General features: G+C 43.7%; 1 protein-coding gene across 3 annotated transcripts in view; it reads right to left on the reverse strand.

Moving 5' to 3' along the window:
• Window positions 1-23,629, reverse strand: part of LOC100123515 (microtubule-associated protein futsch) — a 31,827-nt gene that overhangs the window by 5,993 nt on the left and 2,205 nt on the right. For all 3 annotated transcript variants that reach the window (XM_008217839.4, XM_032596060.1, XM_032596059.1), the window contains 5 exons: window positions 16,193-16,291; window positions 15,896-16,068; window positions 15,653-15,810; window positions 15,168-15,579; window positions 23-15,044 (listed from right to left, as the gene is read on the reverse strand). In XM_008217839.4, the coding sequence (XP_008216061.1) occupies window positions 23-15,044; window positions 15,168-15,579; window positions 15,653-15,810; window positions 15,896-16,068; window positions 16,193-16,291 (15,864 nt within the window). The remainder of the gene's footprint in view (window positions 1-22; window positions 15,045-15,167; window positions 15,580-15,652; window positions 15,811-15,895; window positions 16,069-16,192; window positions 16,292-23,629) is intronic.

The following is a 23,629-nucleotide window of genomic DNA, read 5'->3' on the forward strand; positions in this document are numbered from 1 at the left end:
GTCAAATAGAGGAACCACTTACCCAAATCCTTGTCCTCCCAGGTCTTCTTGGCTTCGAGAAGCGCGTCGTAGACCTCGCGGCTGGGCTCGGTACCGCTGAAGACGTAGTAGCGTGCCCGAACCTTCTTAAAGAATTCCAAGGCCGTGTAGAACGAGTTGCCGTGGTGCGACACGTAGGTCAGATCCACGTAAACCGGTTGTACTTTGTTTTTCGAGTCCTTAGCTCTCTTCTCGTTTTTGCTGGGACTCTCGGAGCGCTTCTTGTTCTTGATGTTCTCGGACAGGACCTTCTTCGCCTGCTGCTTCTTCTCCTTCTTGGGAGTACCGGGCGATCCCTTGTTCGAGACCTCGTTGGCCTGAGTCGGCGCAGGCGAGGGCAATCTCATCGGTTCGCCCCAGTCGTTGATGACGTCGAAGTTAAGGCTGTCCGGACTCAAGTCAGCGGAGCTGCAAGGTTGAATGGGACTTCGCAGGTTGAATTTTCTAGGTGCCTTTGGCGAGGGCAGACCAAGCGGACTTCCCCAGCCGGCCAGGGGATCCTTCTTGTCGTCGGCTGGATGAGCCTTGCTCTGATCGGAGGACTTTTCGAGCTCCTGACTGAAGTCACCTGCTGCTCCTAAAACGGAGCTTGTCTGGCCTCGGTCGTACTCGCCCTTCTCTTCCGTCAGAGCTTTCTCAAAGTCGAGGTCGGCCTCGTCCACGTACTTCTTCGAGCCCTTGTCCGAGTGGCCACCGGCGAACTCCTTCTCGACGGTGAACTTCTTGAACGAGAACTCGTCCGGTTCGCCTTCTGGAAGGACTTGTTGTACGGTTTTGCTTAGGGTGCTAGTGTGGAAGTGGATCGATTCCTCGGGCAGTTCGCCGTAGAAACTACTGCTCATGGCTGCGCTCGCGAAATCGTCGGGCGTTTTGAACGTTCCTTCTTTGACCGACGAGTCTTGGTGATAGGGTGAAGATGAGAATGGTGGGCTGGACTGCTCCTCGTCGGAGTAAGTGTGACGCTCGTCGCTGCTGCCCCACATGTGCGTCGCCGCTCGACTGTGTCCGCTGCTCAAGTCGCTTCGTGGACTGGTCGGATCGAATTCCTTGTCCGAACTTGCGCTGGGTGCTCGCTGGATATCGATCGGATTCGTCTCCGGCAATCTTTCGTCAACTTTAACGTCAGTCTTTTCGGTTATTACTATGGTCTCGCCTTTCTCGTTCGTCGCCTCGGTCACCTCCTGCGTTGTCGTGATGATCTCACCGTCGTCGCTCATCGTCCGAGTGGTCGTGATTATCGTGCGGATGACGTCGCCCGATCTGAAACCTTCGGGAGTAGCGGTTCGCGAACCCCTGTCGGATCTCTTGTCGGGAGTGGATCGACCCGACTGGAGATGGGATTGCACCATGCTTCCGTCGCGCATCAACGGAGACATGGATACGTCAGGAGTTGACTTTCCTGTGGAGCCACCATACACGATGTCCTTCGGTAACGAGACATCTGGCGACGATTTTCCGGAGTAACTCTTGTCGTCGGTTATTAAATCTCTGATTAGTGGGAAGGCCGATTGTTCCAACTGTTCAGGAATCGTGTGATCCATCAAGTCCTTGCTGAAGAAAGTCGTATGCTTCTCTTCGTGCACAACGCTCGAGTCTGCTTTACTGTCATGGCCGGACATGCTAGAAGTGGATGTTTTTGATGTATCGCTAGGATGAGAATCCAATGAGATGAGCTTCTCTTCGAGATTGATGGCACTAGGTGAAACCGTCGATGGCATATCTGCTGCTTTACCGTCGGACGCTGAACTGGTTTCGGTGTGATCGACGCTCTTTCGTGCGCCTGTCATTCCGAACGTATCGAATAAGGATACTGGGTCTATTTCTTCTTGACTAGTGATTGTCTTGGTTGTCTCCCTGGTTATGAATTCTTGATTGTAGTCACCGCCGGAGATCGAGGTTCGCTTCGTTATCACAGGCTCTCCTGTCATGTCAACGACTTCGTGTTTGATTACCTTGGTTATCGTCTCTGATTCGTCCTGTTCGATCATCTGCTTCTTCGCGGGATCTTCGTCCGACATACTTTCACGAGTAATAAACTCTTTTGTGATCTTTGTGATCTCCTCGGGATAAGTGGTTATCTGCGTCGTCTTCAGAACCACCACGGTTTCACCGGTTGGCAATTGGCTGTGAGTTTCTTCAGTAGTTTTAACCGATTCCTGCATCGTTTCTTCCTTCTTCGATTGACTTGCACTGAACGTCGGATGACTGTCATCTCCAGTTGTGCTTTCGAATTGACCAGGCACACTCGTGATTGTCGTTTTTGCGTTATCGCTGGTTTCGGAAATGGATTCAGGAGTCTCGGTACGTTGTCCGAAATCAGGGGTAGATTTTCCAGAAAGCGTCGTTATATGTGTGGTGCGGATCTCCGTCATACCACCCATGAACGCTTTATGGAATGGACTTTCGTAGTCAGCGTACTGTCCACCCTTTTCCAATCCGACCTCGTAGCTCCGCGTGTCTGGCGTCGAGTATCCCGATGATTTGCGTTCGCCGATTTCTGGCGTTGCCATTCCTTCGTACTCCAACTTGTGTTGCGAGTCGTCGTCGTCGTCGTGGAATATCGATTTGTCGGCAATAGCATCTTTCGAAAGGTGCTTCTTGATTAAAATCTCCTCGATTATTTCGATGATAATGTACTTGGGTAACGACGTCTTCGTCACGATTTGTTCCAAAATAGTTTCCGTTATTTTTATCCCTCGAGTTATGTACTCGTCGATCAATAGCGACTCGACTTCTATACGTTTGTTTTCAGAAATAGTAATTTCTTCGTCGATGTGAGGATCAGGTCGACCTAATTTGTAAGTCAAAGAAGGTTCTGGACTCGGGCTCATACTTTTTGCTTCAACAGACGGTTTCAAACTCTCGGAAAGCGATTCTTTCCTAGAGCTGCTGTCTTTGTCAAAGACTATGTTTGTACTGGTATGAGAATCTTCTTTTTGACTGGAATCGTGGCTTTCCGTGAAATCACCGTCAACAATCGATTCGCGCCTAAGGCTTCTTGAAGATATTATATTTTCAATAACGAGAATAACCAAGTGTCGAGAAACAGATTTTACACTTGCTATCGTGTCGACTGTTTTCGAGTCAATCTTCTTCTTTTTAGAAATGAATTCGTCATTGATATAATTCGTAAGTTTTTCTTCATCATCTAATAACTTTTGATTTGTTTCTTCGTGCTCTGTGTCATCATAATCTACGATTGTTTCTCGCTTAATCCTCTGGTGAGAAATAATTTCGTTAATTATTCTCATAATGATGTGTTGGTCAATGTTGTAAATAACCGATATTTCATGAATAGTAGATGTAGTTATCAATTTCTTCTTACTGACATATTCGCTGAATATATAATCTTCAATAGCCTTGCGTATTTCAGGTGTTAAATCTTGCTTATGCGCCGAGTCTTCTTTCGAGTCAGGCGCGTGTAATTTGTCAATTGCTTCTTGAGACAACCGCATTTCTTCCGTTTCTTCGAATACGTCATGCGCATGTCCTAGCGGATCTTTAGCGTGTTCGAGAACACCTAGTTTGTCAACGATTTTATCTTCATACAAACTCGCTGCTCTCGATCGTACCATTGGAGTTTTATCGCCGGTATCGAATAGGCTGTGCGATCGAGATCGATCTTTGCCTTTCTCTTCGGCATGACTTTCTATGCTAGCGATCGAGGACTTCCGCTCATCGGCTGTATCAAGTACAGAAATGTCAACTCGTGTTTTTTCGCTAATTGGACTAACGGACTTTGATTTATCGAAATCATGTGCTTCCGATTTTAAATCTCCAGATACACTTGGCGATTTTTGAGCTTTATCTTCTGATATGGATGCCTGTTGCACTGCAGGTTCTTTTTCTGCTAATTTATCACCTTCAAGACTTAACGATGCTTCTTTATCAAGGAAATCATCAATTTTTTCTCCAACAATGCTAGACCTGGATTCAATTTTTTCTTTTTCAAGACTAGGTGACTTGGATAGATCGTCCGATTTCACGTCCGCAGCCGCCGCTGTTAATAGTTCCGTTTTAGAGGTATCCTTCTCAATACTTGGCGACTTAGATTTGTCAATAGACACGGAACCATCAACTCCAATGGTTTTATCGGAATCTTTCTCAGCACTAGGAGATTTAGAACGATCGAGCTTCACATCATCTTTTGAATCCTGTATTTCAGGGCTAGGTGATTTCGTTTGTTCTCCAGTTTTGATATCCGCAGACGACTCAGAGATTACCTTATTATCAGCGTCTTTTTCAACACTTGGAGATTTAGACCTTTCATCAACCTTAGCATCAGTTCCTGACTCTGCGGACATTTTTCTCTTGTCTGTTTCTTTTTCAACGCTCGGTGATTTTGATTCATCGTCAATCTTAGTATCCGATGTCAAACTAGGTGATACATCTTTCTTGTCATCCTTTTCTATACTAGGAGACTTAGATCTATCGTCAGCCTTTGTCTCAGAAGTTAAAACTGGTGAAGATTCCTTCTTGTCAGTTTCTCTTTCAACGCTTAAGGATTTAGATCTATCATCAGTTTTTGCATCTGCGGTTACTTCGGATGTAATATCTCTTTTATCCAAGTCTTTTTCTTCGTGAGATGACTTTGCTTTATCGTCGGTCTTAATGTCTACAACAATCTCTGGTGACATTTCTTTTTTTGGACTATCCTTTTCAACGCTTGGTGATTTTGATTTTTCGTCAGATTTCGTATCTAAAGTAACAACTGACGAAAGGTCTTTCTTATCCGTATCTTTTTCTACGCTAGGTGACTTCGATCTATCAGCACTCTTAGCATCAGCAGTTTCCTCCGACAACACGTCTTTCTTATCCGAGTCGTTTTCTAGACTAGGTGATTTTGATTTATCATCGCTTTTTGCGTCTGCGACCAACTCTGGTGAAATTTCTTTCTTTATAGAATCTTTGTCAACACTCGGTGACTTAGATCTATCATCAGCCTTAGCATCTGCGGTTACCTCCGATAAAATGTCTTTCTTATCCGTATCTTTTTCAACACTTGGCGACTTAGATTTATCTCCAGCCTTGACGTCTGCAACTATTTCTGATGTAACATCGTTCTTATCTGCATCTTTTTCAACACTAGGTGACTTCGATCTATCTTCAGCTTTAGCATCTCCAGTTACTTCCGATAAAATATCTTTCTTATCCTTATCTTTTTCAACACTGGGTGACTTAGGTTTATCTCCTGCCTTGACATCCGCAACTATTTCCGATGTAACATCTTTCTGATCTGCATCTTTTTCTACGCTAGGTGACTTTGATCTATCTTCAGCTTTCGAATCTGCGACCAACTCTGGTGACATTTCTTTCTTTACAACATCTTTTTCAATGCTTGGTGACTTAGATCTTGCATCAACCTTGGCATCTGCAGTTACTTCCGATAAAACATCTTTTTTATCCGTGTCCTTTTCTACACTAGGTGACTTTGATCTATCAGCACCCTTTGCGTCTGCGACCAACTCTGGTGACAATTCTTTGCTTACAGCATCTTTTTCAACGCTTGGTGACTTAGATTTATCATCGAACTTGACCTCTGCAGTTATATCCGATGAAATATCTTTCTTATCTGCATCTTTTTCAACACTGGGTGATTTTGATCTATCTTCGGCTTTTGCATCAATGGCCAACTCTGGTGACATTTCTTTCTTTAAAGCATCTTTTTCAACGCTTGGTGACTTAGATCTATCAGTTCCAGTTGCTTCCCAAAACACCTCTTTCTTATCCGTATCTTTTTCAACACTTGGCGACTTAGATTCGTCTCCAGCCTTGACATCTGCAACTATTTCTGATGTAACATATTTCATATCCACATCTTTTTCAACACTAGGTGAAATTGATCTATCTTCAGCTTTCGAATCTGTGACCAACTCTGGTGACATTTCTTTCTGTATAGAATCCTTTTCAACACTTGGTGACTTAGATCTATCATCCGATTTAACATCTGCAGTTACCTTCGATAAAATATCTTTCTTATCAGTATCTTTTTCTGCACTAGGTGATTTTGATCTATCAACGCCCTTTGCGTCTGCGACCAACTCTGGTGACATTTCTTTCTTGGCGTCTTTCTCAACACTTGGTGACTTCGATCCATCATCGCGCTTAGCATCTGCAGGTACCTCTGTCAGCGCATCTTTCCTATCAGCTTCTTTTTTAACGCTAGGCGACTTTGATCGATCATCAGTTTGCAAGTCTGGGGACGTTTCTTTTTCATCCGTTACTTGTTCAGCACTAAGTTCAGTAGATTTAGACTTGTCTTCTGCTTTGATTTCAGCGTCTAGCTCTGGGGACATTTCTTTTTTAGCATCGTCTTTTTCAGGACTCGTTGATTTTGATTTATCGACAGATTTAATTTCCTCGGCTACTTCTGACGATATCTCTTTCTTAATGTGATCTTTCTCTACGCTAGGAGATTTAGATCGATCCGCAGCTTTTGCAGTAAGGTCAGCAGACATCTCCTTGTCAGATTCTGATTCAACGCTTGGTGATTTCGGCCTAGTATCAGCCTCAGAAATTAAAACTGGTGATAATTCCTTCTTGCCTGCTTCTTTTTCAATGCTTGGTGATTTTGATTGGTCTCTAGTTTCATTATCTACCGTTGCCTCTTCTTCTTTTTTACTTGAGTCTTTTTCAAAGCTTGGAGATTTAGATTTACTAGCATCTTTATCGTCTACAAGTAATTCATGTGTCATTTCTTTCTTAGCAACTTCTTTGTCCGGACTTAGTAATTTTGATTTGTCCTGAGCTTTGTCGACCACTGCCACTTCTGGTGACGTCTCTTTTGTGATAGCATCTTTCTCAATACTAGGAGATTTGGATCTATCGCCAGTCTTACTATCTTCCACTAGTTCTGATAAAATGTCTTTTACAGGGGCATCTTTTTCGGCGCTAGGAGATTTAGATCTATCAACAATTGTACCGTCTGTTGCTGCCTCTGATAACGCTTCTTTCTTCGTTTCTTCTTTCTCGAGACTAGGTGATTTTGATCGGGCTTTGACATCGGTTTCAATGAACGCCTCTGGTGACATTTCTTTTTTAGCAAAATCTTTTTCAACGCTTGGCGATTTCGATCGATCAACTTTACCATCCGTTGACAAGTCTTGTGATGTTTCTTTTTGTGCTTCTTCTTTCTCAACACTAGGCGATTTCGATCGGTCCTTAATCTCTACTTTGGTTGTTGCTTCTGGTGAGGGCTCACGTTTATCGGCATCTTTTTTCGGACTTGGTAAAATCTCCTTGGTTACTATTTCTTGTTCAGGACTTGGTGATTTTGACTTTTCTATTGTTTTATCATGCGTACAAACTTCAGGAGATTTTTCTTTTTCAAGGTCCTCCCTTTCAGTGCTACGTGACTTCGTTGGATCAGCCTCTACCTTAGTACTAGCCGCTGTCTCCAGTAACGTTTGTTTTATGTCAGTTTCCTTTTCAACACTTGGTGATTTGGATCTGTCATTTGCCTTGAAATCTGGGGTGGCTTCCGACGATATTTCTTTATCTGTATCTTTTTCAACACTGGGCGATTTTGATTTATCGGCTTTTACATCTAGTGCAGGGGAACTTTCGTTTTTGTCTTTTTCTTTTTCAACGCTAGGCGATTTTGAACGGTCTTCAGTTTTGGCATCGAGTGAAGATGGGAGCTCTTTCTGAGCTAACTCTTTTTCCATACTAGGAGACTTCGATCTATGATCAAGTTTGGCATCTGCAGTTACCTCTGACAGTATCTCTTGCTTATCGGCATCTTTTTCAACACTTGGTGACTTCGATCGGGCGTCAGTTTTAGCATCTGCTTCTATCACTGGTGACGTCTCTTTCTTAGCGTCTGTTTCAACGCTAGGTAACTTTGATTTATCATCATTCTTAACATCTGTTTTTAGATCTGGTGACATTTCTTTATGAACGACTTCTTTTTCAGCGCTGGGCGATCTCGATTTATCATGGATCTTAGCGTCATCAGCCACTTCAGATGTTATTTTAACTTCAGTTTCTTTTTCGAGGCTAGGAGACTTGGATTGATCGACCATTTCCGGTTTTTTGTCTTGAATGGTATCTTTTTCAATACTAGGTGATTTCGATTTTTCATGAATTCTAACGTCAGTTGCTGCTTGGGTCTTGGCGACTTCTTTTTCAAGACTTGGAGATCTAGATCTATCAATGGTTTTCGCATCAGCAGCTGTTTCGCTTGCAATCTCTTGTTTGACCGACTCTTTTTCAACACTAGGTGATTTCGATTTTTCCGCTGCTTTAAATTCGTCTGGCTCTTGAGAGGTTTCTTTTTTAGAAACTTCTTTCTCAAGACTAGGTGATTTAGATCTTTCATCGGTCCTTATTTCTGCTTGTAATTCTGGTGATATCTCTTTATCAGCAGCTTCTTTTTCAACGCTGGGTGATTTCGATTTCACGTCAATTTTGACATCGTCTGGCTCTTGAGAAGATTCTATTTTAAAAACTTCTTTCTCAAGACTTGGTGATTTGGATCTATCATCGGTCTTAATATCTGCTTGTAATTCGGGTGATATCTCTTTATCAGCAGCTTCTTTTTCAACACTAGGTGATTTCGATTTTTCCGCTGCTTTAAATTCGTCTGGCTCTTGAGAGGTTTCCTGTTTAGAAACTTCTTCCTCAAGACTAGGTGATTTAGATCTTTCATCGGTCCTTATTTCTGCTTGTAATTCTGGTGATATCTCTTTATCAGTAGCTTCTTTTTCAACGCTGGGTGATTTCGATTTCACGTCAATTTTGACATCGTCGGGCTCTTGAGAAGATTCTTTTTTAGAAACTTCTTTCTCAAGACTTGGTGATTTGGATCTATCATCGGTCTTAATATCTGCTTGTAATTCGGGTGATATCTCTTTATCAGCAGTTTCTTTTTCAACGCTGGGCGATTTGGATCGATCGTCGACTTTGACTTCTGCGAGTAATTCGGGCTTCATATCTTTTTTCTCTAGTTCCTTTTCGCTACTCGGCGATTTGCTTCTATCAGCGACTTTAATATCTTTTAAAGCATCCGGTGACATCTCCTTTTGCGCCACTTCTTTCTCTGCACTGGGTGATTTGGATTTATCATCGATTTTAACTTCCGTGCTTGCGTCGACTGATATATCTTTTTTCTCAATTTCTTTTTCAATACTTGGGGATTTAGACTTCGCATCAGCTTCCGAATGTGATACGTCAGTTGCTCCTTCTTTTTCTATACTGGGAGATTTCAATTTGTCTGCAATTACTGATAAATCATCTATTATTTTTTCTGTAATTAGATTTTCATGAGAAAACAATTCCGTGGCTTGAGTGAACGCCTTTTCAGTAGGCGATTTTGAGAACACACTTTCTGCTGGTGAAGCATCTCCAGAATGAAGTGAATCAGGCGTTTTGGCCATTTCGGTAGATGTGATTATGGATGACGATTGATCTACTACTCCTACTGATTTCTGTGCATCTAATGCTGTTTCTAATTCTTTTAATGTTGTTTTATCTGTTTTAATGTCCTTACTCTGTAAAATATCAACTATGGTTTCTGATTTCTCTAAGCTATCTTCCGGCGTAATTTTATCATCTTCTTGATCTGGTTTATCTGATACTATACTATCTTTTTCTGGGATGCTGCCAGCTGATCGCAACAAATCTTTATCAAGTATCAATGAATCTTTTTCAGGAGCCGATTTTACATCAACTTCTCTCAAAGAATCTTCTGGAGTTGGAGATTTAGTGAACGTAATCGTACCACTAGGGCATATTTCGATTTCATGACCACCATCTTCGCTACTTGCTGTAACTACCATTCTTTTGACTATTCCGTCGTGGCTGTCTTTGTCTGCATCTTGCGATTGATCGTCGTCTTTTGTTTGTTCGATTTCCGTTACATCAACGAAACCACCAGATCGCCCAGTAGCATCTGCATGAGATTTTTCAAGATTATCGATATGAGTTTCTTTCAAAGTTTCTATAGGCGTTTCAAAATCATTCTTCTCTGTCGTTTTTTCTTTTGCCTCGTCGAGATATTTTTCGTTTGTATCTACTTCCGATACTTCAGAAATTTCTCGATCTTGCATTTGTTCGACTTTTGCGCTGCTGATATATTTGGAGTCGCTCTCGCTAACCTCTTTCATACTTTTTTCTGGAGTGTCCTTTACGAATTTCTCATCAGCTTCGATAACTTCACTAACGTGCTCAGTTACTTCATCTACATCTTTGGTCTTTTGCGCATCAGGTTTGTCTGTAGTGGATGTCGAAGAAACATCCGGAACCTTGTGTTCCGCTTCTACAGCCACGAAATCATCCACCTTTTCTTCGTCGTGTGATTTTTTTCTTTCTTCTTGTATAAACGCCTCAGCAGCATCCTTAGAGGAAATATTAACAAAACCTTCTACTATTTTATCGCCATCTTTCTCGTCAATACCAGTAGATACTTGTGTCGTATCATCTATTTCCCTGAGTATCGTAAAATATGTCTCTTCTGGAATATCAAAAACAGATTCTCTAGAAATTTGTTTATCTACTATCTCTTCAACGATCTCTATCACAACACTTTTGGGAATGGTTTCTTTCATAGATATATCTTCAATTACACTAAACGTTATTCTCTTATTTTTATTTAAATATTCATTTGTTATGTAATTCTCAATTGCCAGTCTCTTTTCCGAAGGGATATCGTGCGTTCGTAAAACTTGAACAGAATCTGCCACACTATCCCGAGGGATCTTGTGTTTTACAATAGTCTTTTGAATAATATTAATTACTTTTTCTTTAGGCACGCGCTTTACGATTACAATATATTCTATGACTTGTATCGTAATTTTATGCTTCTTGACCACGATAAATTCTTCAATTAAGTTCTCCAAGCTTGTCTCTTTATTAAATATATTTTTGTATTCAGTTGGAAGCTCGGGCAGCTCTAACTCCGTTGGTAATTTTGGTGAAGTTGGCGTGGAGCCTGGTGTCACGGTTACAAGTTCCGCTTTACCAGGCGATAACTTTTGCTCGAAACCTATTTCTGATTCCACAATTACCTTTTCGTCTGCACTTTGTTCTTCGTGAACTTCTCGCTTAGCGACTTTCTTTACGCAAACTTCTTCCAAGCCCAAATCCATCACATCAGCTCTAGATTCCGACTCTACTTCAGCAATAGGCTTAACAAGAACGTCATCTCTAAGCAAATCCTCGCAAATTCTCATTGCATCTGCTTTATCGGTAGCTGTGTCTCTAGCTGGGGAAGTTAATGATACTTCTTTATCTTTATGCACCTTAGTACAAGGTTCTTCGTGTACTTCAAATTTATCGGCTTTTTGATAATCCGTGGATAATCTTTTTGATACTCCTACTTCCGGTATATCTTCAACTTCCTCGTGAGGCGCAAACTCTTCCGTTACACCAACTTTCGTAGGTATCATTGCTTCTTCAGCAGGAGATTTAGGACCTTCGTCTTTTTCCTTAACTTTGTCGATAAGGAGACTCTTTTCCACTAGGAAATCGTCTTCCTTGAGAACTTTAGCTACCTTTTTCACAATTTGCTCGACGTCTTTTGGTTTTTCTTTTTCTATTTCGATCCCAGATGTACCCATGAGTACTTCAGCAACATCCCGTACAGCTTCTTTGAAGTCTCTCACAACACCATCCGAATCATCTTCATCTTTTTCGGTATCGTCGCTTGACGGAATAATGAATTTGACTTTTTCAGGTTCTTTTGATTCTATTAAATCACTTATATCTGATTTTATATCATCAAGTTTCTCAGCTGCTTCGATAAGCGTATCCTTTACCATATCTGCAGATGCTGCTGCCGATTTTTTAGCCCCATCAGCTTTGTCTTCCAGAGATTCCAAGGAATCCTGCAAACTATCTTTTACGTTTTTGAATTTCATAGACGCTTCTTCCACCAATGCCTCAACTTCTTCGATATCTTCGACTATCTTGTCTTCCAGCTGAACCTCCAATTTTTCATCCTTCGTTTTATCGATTATATCACTTGAAGGCTCAGCAATAGCTACGCCGGAGCTCTTTATTTCTTCTTGTAAAAATGCTGCAGTTTCTTTGATAGCTGCAACTCTTATGTCGCTGACTTGAGGCTGTACTTGTTCGAAAGATACTACCTTTTCTTCGTGCTTTTCAACTTTTGGGAACACTTTATCAATATCTACATCTTCAAAAATAACTTTTTCCTGAGGCTTGGATTCTTTAGGTGAACTAGATTTCGAAGATCTATCTTCAGCATCTTTGTCAGCAGAGTCACGTCTTGCTTTCTTTGTCAACTTATCGATACCCTTTTCAAACTTGTCAGCTACTTTTCCGAAAAAGCTGAACATTCCCTTATCTTTCTGTTCTTTCGCCGGAGCTACCGTAGGAGCGGGTTCCTTTGATTCTTGTACTGGAACTGGTGCTTTCGTTTCTTTCTCTTTTTCAAGCTCTTCCATTCTGTACAATTTCGGATCAACTTCTTCGTGAACTGGTAAATCGGCTACTTCATCAGGAGTTTTCACAACATCTCTTGCAATACCGTGATGCACAGGAGGTTTAACGTCCAATACCTTCACTTCTGGTTTGGAGACAGCAGGTAACGCTTCTGGAATAACTTCTTTTTCTTTGACAGAGATTTCTTTTTCTTTTACTTCTTCCAAAACGTGTTTTTCGTCTACGTCTTCCTTGATTTCATCTAGCGCAATTCGCTCGTCTTCCGGCATCGTCGGCGCAGTTGTAGTTGCACCGGATTCCAGGGTCGAAATTCTTTCTTGAGACTCCTCCAACTTTTCAGGCTGTGTTTCCTTTTGATCGATATCTGGCTTGACGGAAGAATCTAACTTATCGGGACTCAAGCTAGAAGGATCCTTCGTTATGTCTTCGCTATCTTTTTTACCAGAGTCATCCTTCTCTTCGGTTTTCTGTACAGCTTCCGTAGCGGAAGCGATTATCTGCTTCATTTCTTCCTTTAGAAGTTCTTTGTGCTCAGGAGACAAGTCCATCGATTTTCTCTTGTCGCCTTCAGTCGCTGTGGCAACCAGGCTTTTCTCCGGCACTTCGTCCTTTTTCTCTTCGGCATCTTCTTTTTCCTCCTCTTGATCCTCTTCTTCTGCCTCCTCTTCTTCTTCCTCTTCAGGCTCTTTGCCAATCTTTATTCTACTCTTTTCGGATTCAGCCTCGTCAAGATGGTGTTTCTGTTCAGCATCGCCACTCTGTACAGAATCCTCTGTGTAGATTTCTTCCTTTTCGACTATCAAATACTCATCTTCCTCCGTCAGCTCTTGGCTTTCTTTTCTGGACAGCTTTTTCGGCGCATCGTCCATCTCTGCCGTTACGTCCTCCTCCGTCATATCTTCTTCCTTCTTATCGGTTGCTTCTGCAGTTATTTCATCGTCACCTTCGAATCTTTCTTCTTTACGCGCCTCCTCGATTCGTTCTGCTTTCTGCAAAACTGCTTCGATTTCCTCAACCACTTCACGCTCCTCCTTCAGATCAGCCAAAACTTTACTCTCAATGGAATCAAGCGATATATCTTCGGATTTTTCCGTTAAATTCTTATCGATTAATTTTATTGCGGATTCCGGCTCAATTCCGGAAGGAGTGGACACGGCGGATGAATCGGTGGTGCCTCCCTTGATCTTTCGGATGACAGCGTCTTTTTCAGATTTCACGGAAGCCGTTGGTGTACTCCTCGTAGATTTAGCTGGACTTATGGGTAGCCGAGCCTTACTCGGACTCACGGGTTTCGTGCGACGACTTATGGGCTTTCGCTCGATGGCTTTAGGCTTGGTCGGTGCTTTCGTTGCGGCGCTCGCAGCTGCCGATTCGATATTCTTCTGCTCGACCACCATACGATTGTTGGCATCTTTGGCGCTCTTGGCTGGAGCTGCGGTTGAGGTTTTCGAAGACGTTTTTACGGCGGATTTCGCTACAGTTTTGGACACTTCGGTTTTAGTTGCGGCACCGTTCATGGACTTCTTTGGAGTTGTCGGAGATGGCTTCATGATGTCTTTCTTCTCTCCGGATGGTTTGGGTTTCTTTTCTACGGGCTTCATTGAAGGCTTCGTCATACTTTCGGGTTTGCTGGGTTTGACGGTTGTCTTGGTGATTTCCTTAGCTTCTCTCTTCTTAACATCAATTTTTTGCGTTTTAGGTTCCTTTGCAGGAGGTGCAGTCTTTTCAGTTTCCACTTTAACAGCGTCAGTCTTTTTCGCGTCTGATTCCGGTTGCTCAGACTTCTCTACCTTCTTCACTTCCTTCTTCGTCTCCTTCAATTCCTTCTCGATCTTCTTACTCTCCTTAGCTTCGGACTCTATCTTCTTATTCTCCACGACTTTCTTCGCTTTCGTTTCTGTCTTGATTTGAGGCGTCGCCGAGGGCTTTGCAGTCGAGGAAATTCTCGTCGAAGCATCGTCAACGGCGTCCTTTTTCACAGCCTTGATTTCCGAAGCGTCTCGCTTCTCTCTTCGAGTCTCGGCAAGTCGTTTGGTTTCACGCTCTATGGAACTTAGCTTTGGTTTCAGTATCGCCGCCTTGTCTTTGAGCGCCATAAGTGACGTCGAAGGCGAGAGGCTCTTTGCGGTGCAAGTCGGATGCTTCAAAAATTCCAAGTGTTTTAGACGCTCGAAACCCTCGAAAATTTTGTGCTGCGGCGTGCTGCCCGGGAAAAGGATTCTGGTGATGGTGTCTTCGGGATTAGCCGGCTGCCAGACCAGCAGTGCGCATATCGACACGAGATTCTGCGCTGGAAACACCATGCCAGTCGAGTCTTTTCTATGTGATCCGGCAAAAAGCTTCGAGTCCGAGGCATTCCACTTGGCTAGAAACTCCCTAACTTCGCGGCTATCTTTGCTTGGGCTTAGGACGTACATATCCAAGGTACCGTGGCCAACTTTGTGATACAGATTAATTGGTTCTGGATCCCTGTAACAAGGATGTGGACGAAGATTTATGTGACGCAAATTCACCATCATTTCCTGTCCGATGTCAATGAGGTTCAGTATGAGGGGGTCTATATCCTTGTCACCATCCGGAGAGTTGAAGTGTCTTCTTTCCTGCATGCGAAAATTACGATTACTACACCTCTGTCTCTTATGGTTATGAATCGATACGAAAAGAAAATCAATCAAGCTATACATATATAGACTTTAATTTCAGTAAAATCGCATCATACTCACAACGAGGTTGCAGAAGAAGTGTCCTATCTGCGGGTAGACGTGCATCTCCTTCTTCTTCTTCAGCACACTCGACATACCGCCAACGTTGCTATTGTTAATTCGCGTAACGAGCACAGCGTCGAGGCGGTCGAGATGTCGAGTAAAGTCCCAAAAGCAGGCCTTGCGCGCAAAGCCACCGTCAACGAGCATATTGAAACCGTTGATGCCGAAGAGCGCGGCATCACCTTGACCACCGGGGAAGACGTACAGCGTAGGATGACTGAAGCGTATGTTGCCGACCACATCGGACGGCTCCATCAGCTGGTCCAGAGTCTGGGCCACCAGATACTGTCCGATGTAGCTCGTGAAGCTCGTGATCGCCGGCACACCGGCCGTGAGAACGTCATCCGGATTGACTCTCACGCGGCATGCCCTGGACAGAAACGAATTAAGCATGATCGTCTGGAACGTAAATTTTGCGTAATCTTGCGCTTTGAGTTTTTTACCTCGTGCAAGCTTCCTTGGAAAGACGCGACGTCGTCCAGTCACCGACACCCGCGCAGTGAATATCTACAGTAACGCTATTCTCGTAGGCTCGAAGCACACGCTGCACCTCGTGCTCGCTAAACGCATCCAGAAAGTCAGCCAGGCTGAAGGTTCCATCCTGTCGAGGAAGAAATACAGTTTTAAATCGGCGAGCAAGTTTATACACCGTGAAAAGTGTTAACTTGATTCACGCGCAAACGCACCTGCAGTATCCAGGAACCATTTCCACCGAATGTGTATCCAGCGTGAATGATGTGCCTGTGCTTCGTGAAACTTGCGAGAAGATTTCGGATACATTGCAGCAGAGTATTGCTTTGCGGGTAAATGAGGACCTCCGTCACGAGATTCTCCGTTGCATATTGAATCAAACGTTCGCCTGCGATAATTTTATTATATTCGTGAGGATTCGGTGCAAGCCTGACGAATTTCGTCGGTAGTATAAATTACATCGTACGGGGTAGCGAGTGTGAACCAAGCTGTTTACAAATTCATTACATTACCATTCCTAGCCTCTTCGCCTTCGGGGGACTGTGCTACGAGTGCCTGCAGTTCCTTCTCGAGATCCACGTGACAATTGTCTTTGTCCCATGAGAGAAAACCTGGAATGATATTTTAAACATTCTCAAGCTGTTCTTTGCGTACTTTCCGATTGGAACGTGTGTTGGGTGTATCAAGAGCTTTTCGAAATAGTTCGAGAGACGGAGCTAACAACGAGCCATCAAACTTGGCGTTAACGTAAATACAGGTAATGCCGCGCGAGGCTTAAAACAAAGTGTTGATGTGTAGTGCGCTCTTGGACAAGGGAATCAAAAATATGGCGCAAAAGGTATCATGACACAACGTTTATCAAGCCATAATCGAAGACTACATCAGGTAACTCAGCCTAGCGCTTGATGGGCTTCGTAAAGCACCGGTCAGATATGCGGATGATACGTAAGGTCAAGGTCCAAAGTGCAAAGTTTGGAGCAGCCACGCTCACTTTCTTTCCCTCTCGCTTAATAAGCCTCGGAGAGTTTTCCCATGTTAATTAAGTGAAAATAGACGCCCGTCCAAGCCAGACCGTGTTCTGCTCTCGCCAGTACACATTTCCATCGCGCCGAAGCATATTTCCATTTCAATTACTTCATCCTCGTTCCGAGCAATCCGGCGAGCAATTTTTCAAAGTTTCATTCCAAGAAAGTACTTCCTCCGTCCGTAATAAAATCACGTACGTTACGTACATACACAATAATATCCCCGGCAAATTCAAAGCACATACAACGCTTCGGCGTTATTAATAAAAAAAGCATCATTTCGAAATGTTTTTTCCTCGCACACTCCTCCGCGCAGTGAGAAAGAGGATAAAGCAAAAAGCCAGCGAGTGCGGAGTGACGTCACCAACACCGCACCCCCGTCACGTGGTCCTTTATACCAGCCAGGAATCGATCCGCACGTTATACACGCATAGCCCCTCGTCGCGCCGACCCCGACATCGACTCAACACCATCATCGTCATGCCCTCGAGGAGAAACTTTCTCATTCCTTCGCGCGAACCGTATAGACTGAGAGAAAGAAACTTCTGCTCTGTATGATACGATATATAATACGTGTAAGCGCATTTCTAAGGCTTGCGGTGAGACCCGTCCGCTCTTGTGATCGACCTTCGGAGCTTTATATTGTTGCACTACGTCGCCTTTGAAGAGAGATACGCCGCCGTGTGTATGATGCACTCGAGAAGCGAGCTCTCTTTCTTGAGAGGACGTATTGAAATATTCGGAAAATTGATAGGGCGAGAATACATCGCTCGATGTAAATCCGGGAGAGTGAATGTCGTGTGCTTCCTTCTCGAGTACCTACGAGCGCGACTACGCGATAAAACGTTACGAGAAGCTGTAAAAACTCGGATCCTCAGGAGAGCGATATATATATATATCCTTAAGGACAACGCGTTCCATAACAGCGACAATACTCAATCAGCGATAGCGTTGCGTAATACCACATTCTGATCCATCTTGAGACGGCGGAATCAATATTTGCATATAGACAGTAAAATGCATAAGGTCAGGCGTTGACTTTGAAAGAGAAGTAGCTGCAGCGGTGGACGACAAAGACGCGGCCAGTACACGGCTCTTAAAGCCTCTAAATTGCTGTATCGCTGAAGGCACTCGTCGTTGCTACCGCCGCCGCTGCTGCTGTGTCAAATGATGATCGGAAGCCCTGAAGGTGATACGGCGAAGCCGTGCCGCAGCCGAGTTTCGCGTCTTCGATACTCGCTGACTCTCACGACTCCCGTTTCCGATATCAGCCTTATTTACTTATACGCAGGTGTTCATGCTTTCCATCAACAACACTCGAAGCTTACAGGCTATAGAAGTTTTATTCGCGTCGACTCGGAAAAACAGACCATACGCAATCAGAGCTGCGGCTGTTTTCTTTTATCTATTTAATTCTTCGGAATAAAGTTGCCGTCGCCAATCGAGCGCAAAGTTCTCGTGGGAGTCAAGTTTAACTCGCGAGAAATATGACCCTTTGGTATACGTGGACGCAAGTGCGAAGTGCAGTGATCCTACGAGCTTTCATGCTCGACACTTTCGCGAGCTTCCTTTTCGCGTCGGCGACGAAGAAAAGAAGAGGAAGAAGAAGAAGAAGAAGAAGAAGAAGAAGAAGAAGAAGAAGCGACGCGTGGCTGCAGTGAGAGAGATAAATGCAGAAAATTCTGGGTTTACCCCGCTGCTATGTATAGACCTCGTACAGAACTGAAATGGGACTTTTAGAGAGCACTACTGTGTGCGATTAAAACCGAAGCGAACTACAATTGATGACACTTACACATTGATTACAGTCGACGCTAAATTTTGCAGAAGCGATTATTATCCTCGTAACGATCGCGTATTCGATGAAATTGCGAAATTCCGTTGTTACAAATAATGATTGACGCAGAGCTGCAGTGCGGACACGTGTCCTTGGATATGAAATAACGGGAATTCCGTTACATCGCTCAGCGAGAGAAATATAATCCAATTACAGGTAATAATGTAACATTCTGAAAAAGTATCATTTTTTCCCCGCGCATAAAAGCGCGGGAAATATAATGCAGTCGACGCCACATTTTTTTTTTTAATCACTTTTAAATAGCAATATGTGCCGAAGCGTGAAAGAGATGCTGCCGCTCGCTCGCGAGAGCGAGAAGCCTTTTGTCTCTGAAGACGGGGTCAAAAAGTTCTTGACAAGAAAAACGCTGAGCTGCGCCTATACCACTACTTCTCCGCGTTCCTTGAGCTTTGAAAAATTGACAAAGGATGTACACGATTTGGCGAAGATTGATTTTAAAAAGAACTCGCTTTTTCGCTGCACAGAAATTTTATTTATTATTTTTTTTTTTTTAACGAATAAATAAATAAATCGTACTTTTCATTCCCAGCTAGCTGTTAACAACAATTTTTTTCGTTCCGTCACTCCGAGAATAAAACTGATCAATCAGAGCTATATCAAGATTTTCGCTCAAAAAAAAAAAAAAAGAATGCCCTTTCACGTGCAAAAGTCGACGGCTATTTATAGATATTTTTCACGAGCGCAAGTTGCAAGCCAAAGGCGTAATCTCGCTCTGGTATCTCGGGCTCTGCGCTGCACACTCGCTGCATCTTAAATGATTTACGTGAGCCGGGCTGAAAAGGGTTATCGAGGAAACTGGGAATTATACTTTTACGCCCTTTCCGGGATACAACGTTTTTAATAATTCAATTCGAATAAGCGCAGTTGGTAACAGGAGAGCCACGACGATACCTATATCTACTATCGAACTGCGATATCGTCTAACTCCCGGTAGATGCAAGGCCGGTAGCCGGTGTATCAATTACAAATTAAATAGGATATACATATGTATACCATCAGCGATACAGCTGTCACATAACGAGGGAGTCAGCCTTTTCACCGAATTCAAGGCGACGCTCTCCCGCGAGTCGATGAATAAGAGCGCGACGAGTGCTAAGAAATGCCCTTTTTTCCGCGATAAAAAGCTCGCGCGCGCGACTGAAAAGTGCAGTCCCGGACAAAAAAAAAAGCGACGTACGTGCACACGCAGTCGAGGGAGTTTTTTTTTCGCACGATCCTGTTATACACCCGCTGGAGTCGTCTAGACGATACTATAGTGTGCTGCAGTTAGTTGCACGTACGCACTCGGATAATTACGAGGAACGTTTTTTTTTGTGTGTGTGTGTGTGTGAGAGAGAGATATGGTCGCGGTGGGAATTTTTTGGTTTCGACGGATTTTCTCGGTATTTTAAAGTAGACGAACGCACGCGTTTATTTCGCGAAATTGTTCCTCCGGAAGCGAGGCGGGAATTTCCCGGCTTAATTTGCATTTTTAATTCGAGGGGGAATTACGTCGCGCAGAAAAAAATGTCACACTTAGAGCGTTTACTCTTAAAATAGGTATATACAAGTCGGAAAAGCCGCAACCGACTCTCGATCAGCGAGTCATAGGGTCAGGTTCAAGTACAGTATAAACGTGTGGCCTAACGCGACTGCAGCAAGAAAGACACGCACACACACGCACATCACTAAGCGGTTCCGTTCAAAATTAGAACCCGCCGCGTCTTCGCGAACTGCGCTATACACACACACAGCCGAGTTTCGCGATTCTCCACGCGCTGCACCTATTTATAAACCCTATTCGCTTGTTCCAGCGAGGAGCGTCTCTCTCTCTCTCTCTCTCTCTCTCTCGCGATTGTTCCCTCAAACTCTCGCTTATTTATACACGCGCACACGTTGTTATCATTATTTTCGAATGTCGCGCGGGTACTTGAGTTCCAGCTCACGTTGCATATCGGAAGGCGTTATTTTATCGAGCTGGCTGATCACGTACTCGATCATGACTCGAGTGAGTAAACTCGGAGACGCTATATAGGTATGCACTCGATCCTAATGCTTAAACTGTAGCTTACATAGCAGAGAAGCTGCGGCTGCTGTCGAATTAACGTTTGTCGTATGCATACACATATACGCCGCGAGCGATTGAATTGGAGATTATGGGGCGATTTAGTTTGTTCGAAAAATTGCTCCGCGATATTGCAGCCGATCTGTTCTTGTATATATAAATATCTTCGCCTCGAGAGCAGACGACGCGCAAACATTAGCGTATAACTCGTAAGAAGTTTTCTTATCTCTCTTTCGAGACATAAATTTTCCGGATCGAATGTTGTGTACGACGGAATTTTATGGATGTAGCGCGCACAGACGTATATCGCTCGGAATATATAAGGAGAATATAAGGTATATGTATAAAAGCGGCTCTTATACACGTTATACCTAAGCGTTTTGCCTGACATTGAATACGTTTCTCTTTATGTATATACTTATACATACACGTGTTTTACGGTATAGCAGAAACGCACGAAAACCTGGACTCGCGCGAAGGAAAAATTTGCATCTAGTGTGTGTGTGTGTGTTATAAGGTATATACAGAAATAGTACAGTCGACCGTCACCTTTCGCGCGTACATTTCCTAGTACACACCTATAATGTATAACAAACGGCAAACGAGTGTGTATAGCCGAAGACTCGTTGAGGATTTCTCGGTAATCATGCCTCCCCATTACGAGTATAACAAGAAAAAAGAGGGTCGAAGAGACAAGGGGTCGCAAATAGCCCTGTGCGCTCGAGTCCATTATATACACATCGCCCATAGACACCGGCCACACGTATACACACACGCGGGCTACGAGTACACCTTTACTCCTTCACGAGCTTTGCCGAAAATCGCTTTCTCAGCGCGTTTATTATACAATATATATATATATATATATATATATATATATATATATATATATATATATATATATATATATATATATATATATATATATATATATATATATATATATATATATATATATATATATATATATATATATATATATATTCTTCGCTTTTATTCGGAGCATGCGTGCAACACAATCAGATATTCGAGCGAAATGTAGGCCAATGAGGTTATACGCTCGCGAAGCTTTCTCTCGCTTCTACACACACACACACATGCACACGTATAGAAGGGAAGTACAGCGTGTGTCAGTGTCGGAATAAGTGCGGATGGACACGTCTCGGAATTCGTCGCGCCTTGTACAAATCGAATATATAAGCTCGAGAGCGCCGCGAAGGCAGAAGCGAGTTTAAGCGATTCCCGGCACGCCAGAGTCTTTTTTTAGACTAGCGCCGTTAATTCAATTGTTATATATCATCATATTTATGGCCCCTCGTTTTCACGACAGGTGTATAGGCGCGCGCGCGCGAATCGAGCGTTTTCCTATATACAGGTATATACTCTCGATTATATCGCATTGTATCTCAACGCACTCGTTGTGACAACACCGCGGGCTATTTGAACCTTGAATATAATCAATTTTCGGTCGATTTTCACGCTCCAGATGAACATAACGCCGGGGACCAGCGGAAAATTCACGGCTAAATGAATCATCGTTGTATAGTTCGCCAAAAAAAAAAAAAAAAAAAAGCGGCACCGGCATCGAACGACCAGAGATGAAATTGACAGTGTGCGGACATACGCGACTGCGTGTGTTGGTGTCTTCGGGTCGATATCGCTCGGTGAAGTGCGCGACCTCTGTCCTCACTTCGCGAAGTACAGATGGAAGCTCCAGAGACTTCTCTCTCGCGCGCAGCCGCCCTGTATATACGCAAGCTTCACATCAGCGCGCCTAGGAGAGTCTCTCGGGTATATATATATATATATATATATATGACTATATGTGTATAAGCTGCAACGTGCGACAGTGTATAGGATTTGATTGGTAGAGAGAAAGAGAATAAGAAAAGTCGCGGATCCATCGGTTATAGTCGCGGGGACTCAGAGGACTGGATGGGTTATTGATCCGCAAGTTCCGGGGACTGCGGGGATGTGGCCGTAGGCAGGTACCTAACGTGCGCGCCAGCCGCATCTAGCTATACAGATAGCCACCCTCTCGGTTCCTCCCGCTCGCTTTGGCTTTCTTCGTTTTTTTTTTTTTTTTTTTTCGTTCTCTTCCTCGCCCCCGCCTTAAAACATACTCATTTGTGCCTCCCTCAACACCGCGCAGAGACAACAGCTGATCGATCGGACTTGGAAATGGATTTCGACGCGCTTCTCATCTCAGCTTTAATCGGCGCAGCTTCGGTGTGTCATCCCGCTGCGCAACGAAAGCTGTCGGTTAGGCCTGCGGTGTAAAGAGCTGTGAGTGTGTGTGTGTGTGTGAGGCGATGACCTCTAGACACGTGAGGCTACCGAAATAGAATCGCGGCGCCGGCGGCGTGCGGGGCACATATACGTAGTCTTGTCCTTCGAGCTTTTATCTCCTCCGCGCTGTACTACTCCGTTTATGGATGTACCTACGCGAAGTATTTATGCCACTGCATACCGTGAGCTGGGCTCGAGAAAAGGAGAAATTGGTGTGTGTCTTCATTGATGATTTTTCGAGACACCTTTAAAGCCACCTTTTTTCTTTACCATTCGGTCTCGTCGTTTTTAATACTCGAGTCGGTTAAAAATCATCGTGCAATATTACGGTAAAGCTCGGTTACATTGAAAACGCTTTATTTTTACAAAGTCACCGCTTATACGCTTTCCAATAACCGCCGGCAATGTTATCATCGCGCGGTTTTAACAAAGCCGACTAGAGCGCCGGCTTAATCGAGCGTTAAAATCACGTTAAATCGTCCTCCCCCACACATCTATTACTATACATACATCGATGACTGCAGTTAAAAAAAAAAACCTTCTCCAATTGAATAATCCACCAAAAGCTCCCATACATCCCCGAACCGATTGATTCCCCCCCCCCCCCCCCCGCGCTGGCCAGCCAAATTTACGACACAAATAAAACACACAGCTGTATACGTATAATTTCACACACACGCAAACACCCGCAACGAGTCGCTAATTTTCGTTAGCGTCTACTCTCGTTCTCGGC

Source organism: Nasonia vitripennis, chromosome 1 (genome assembly GCF_009193385.2).
Source record: "Nasonia vitripennis strain AsymCx chromosome 1, Nvit_psr_1.1, whole genome shotgun sequence".
NCBI lineage: Eukaryota > Metazoa > Arthropoda > Insecta > Hymenoptera > Pteromalidae > Nasonia > Nasonia vitripennis.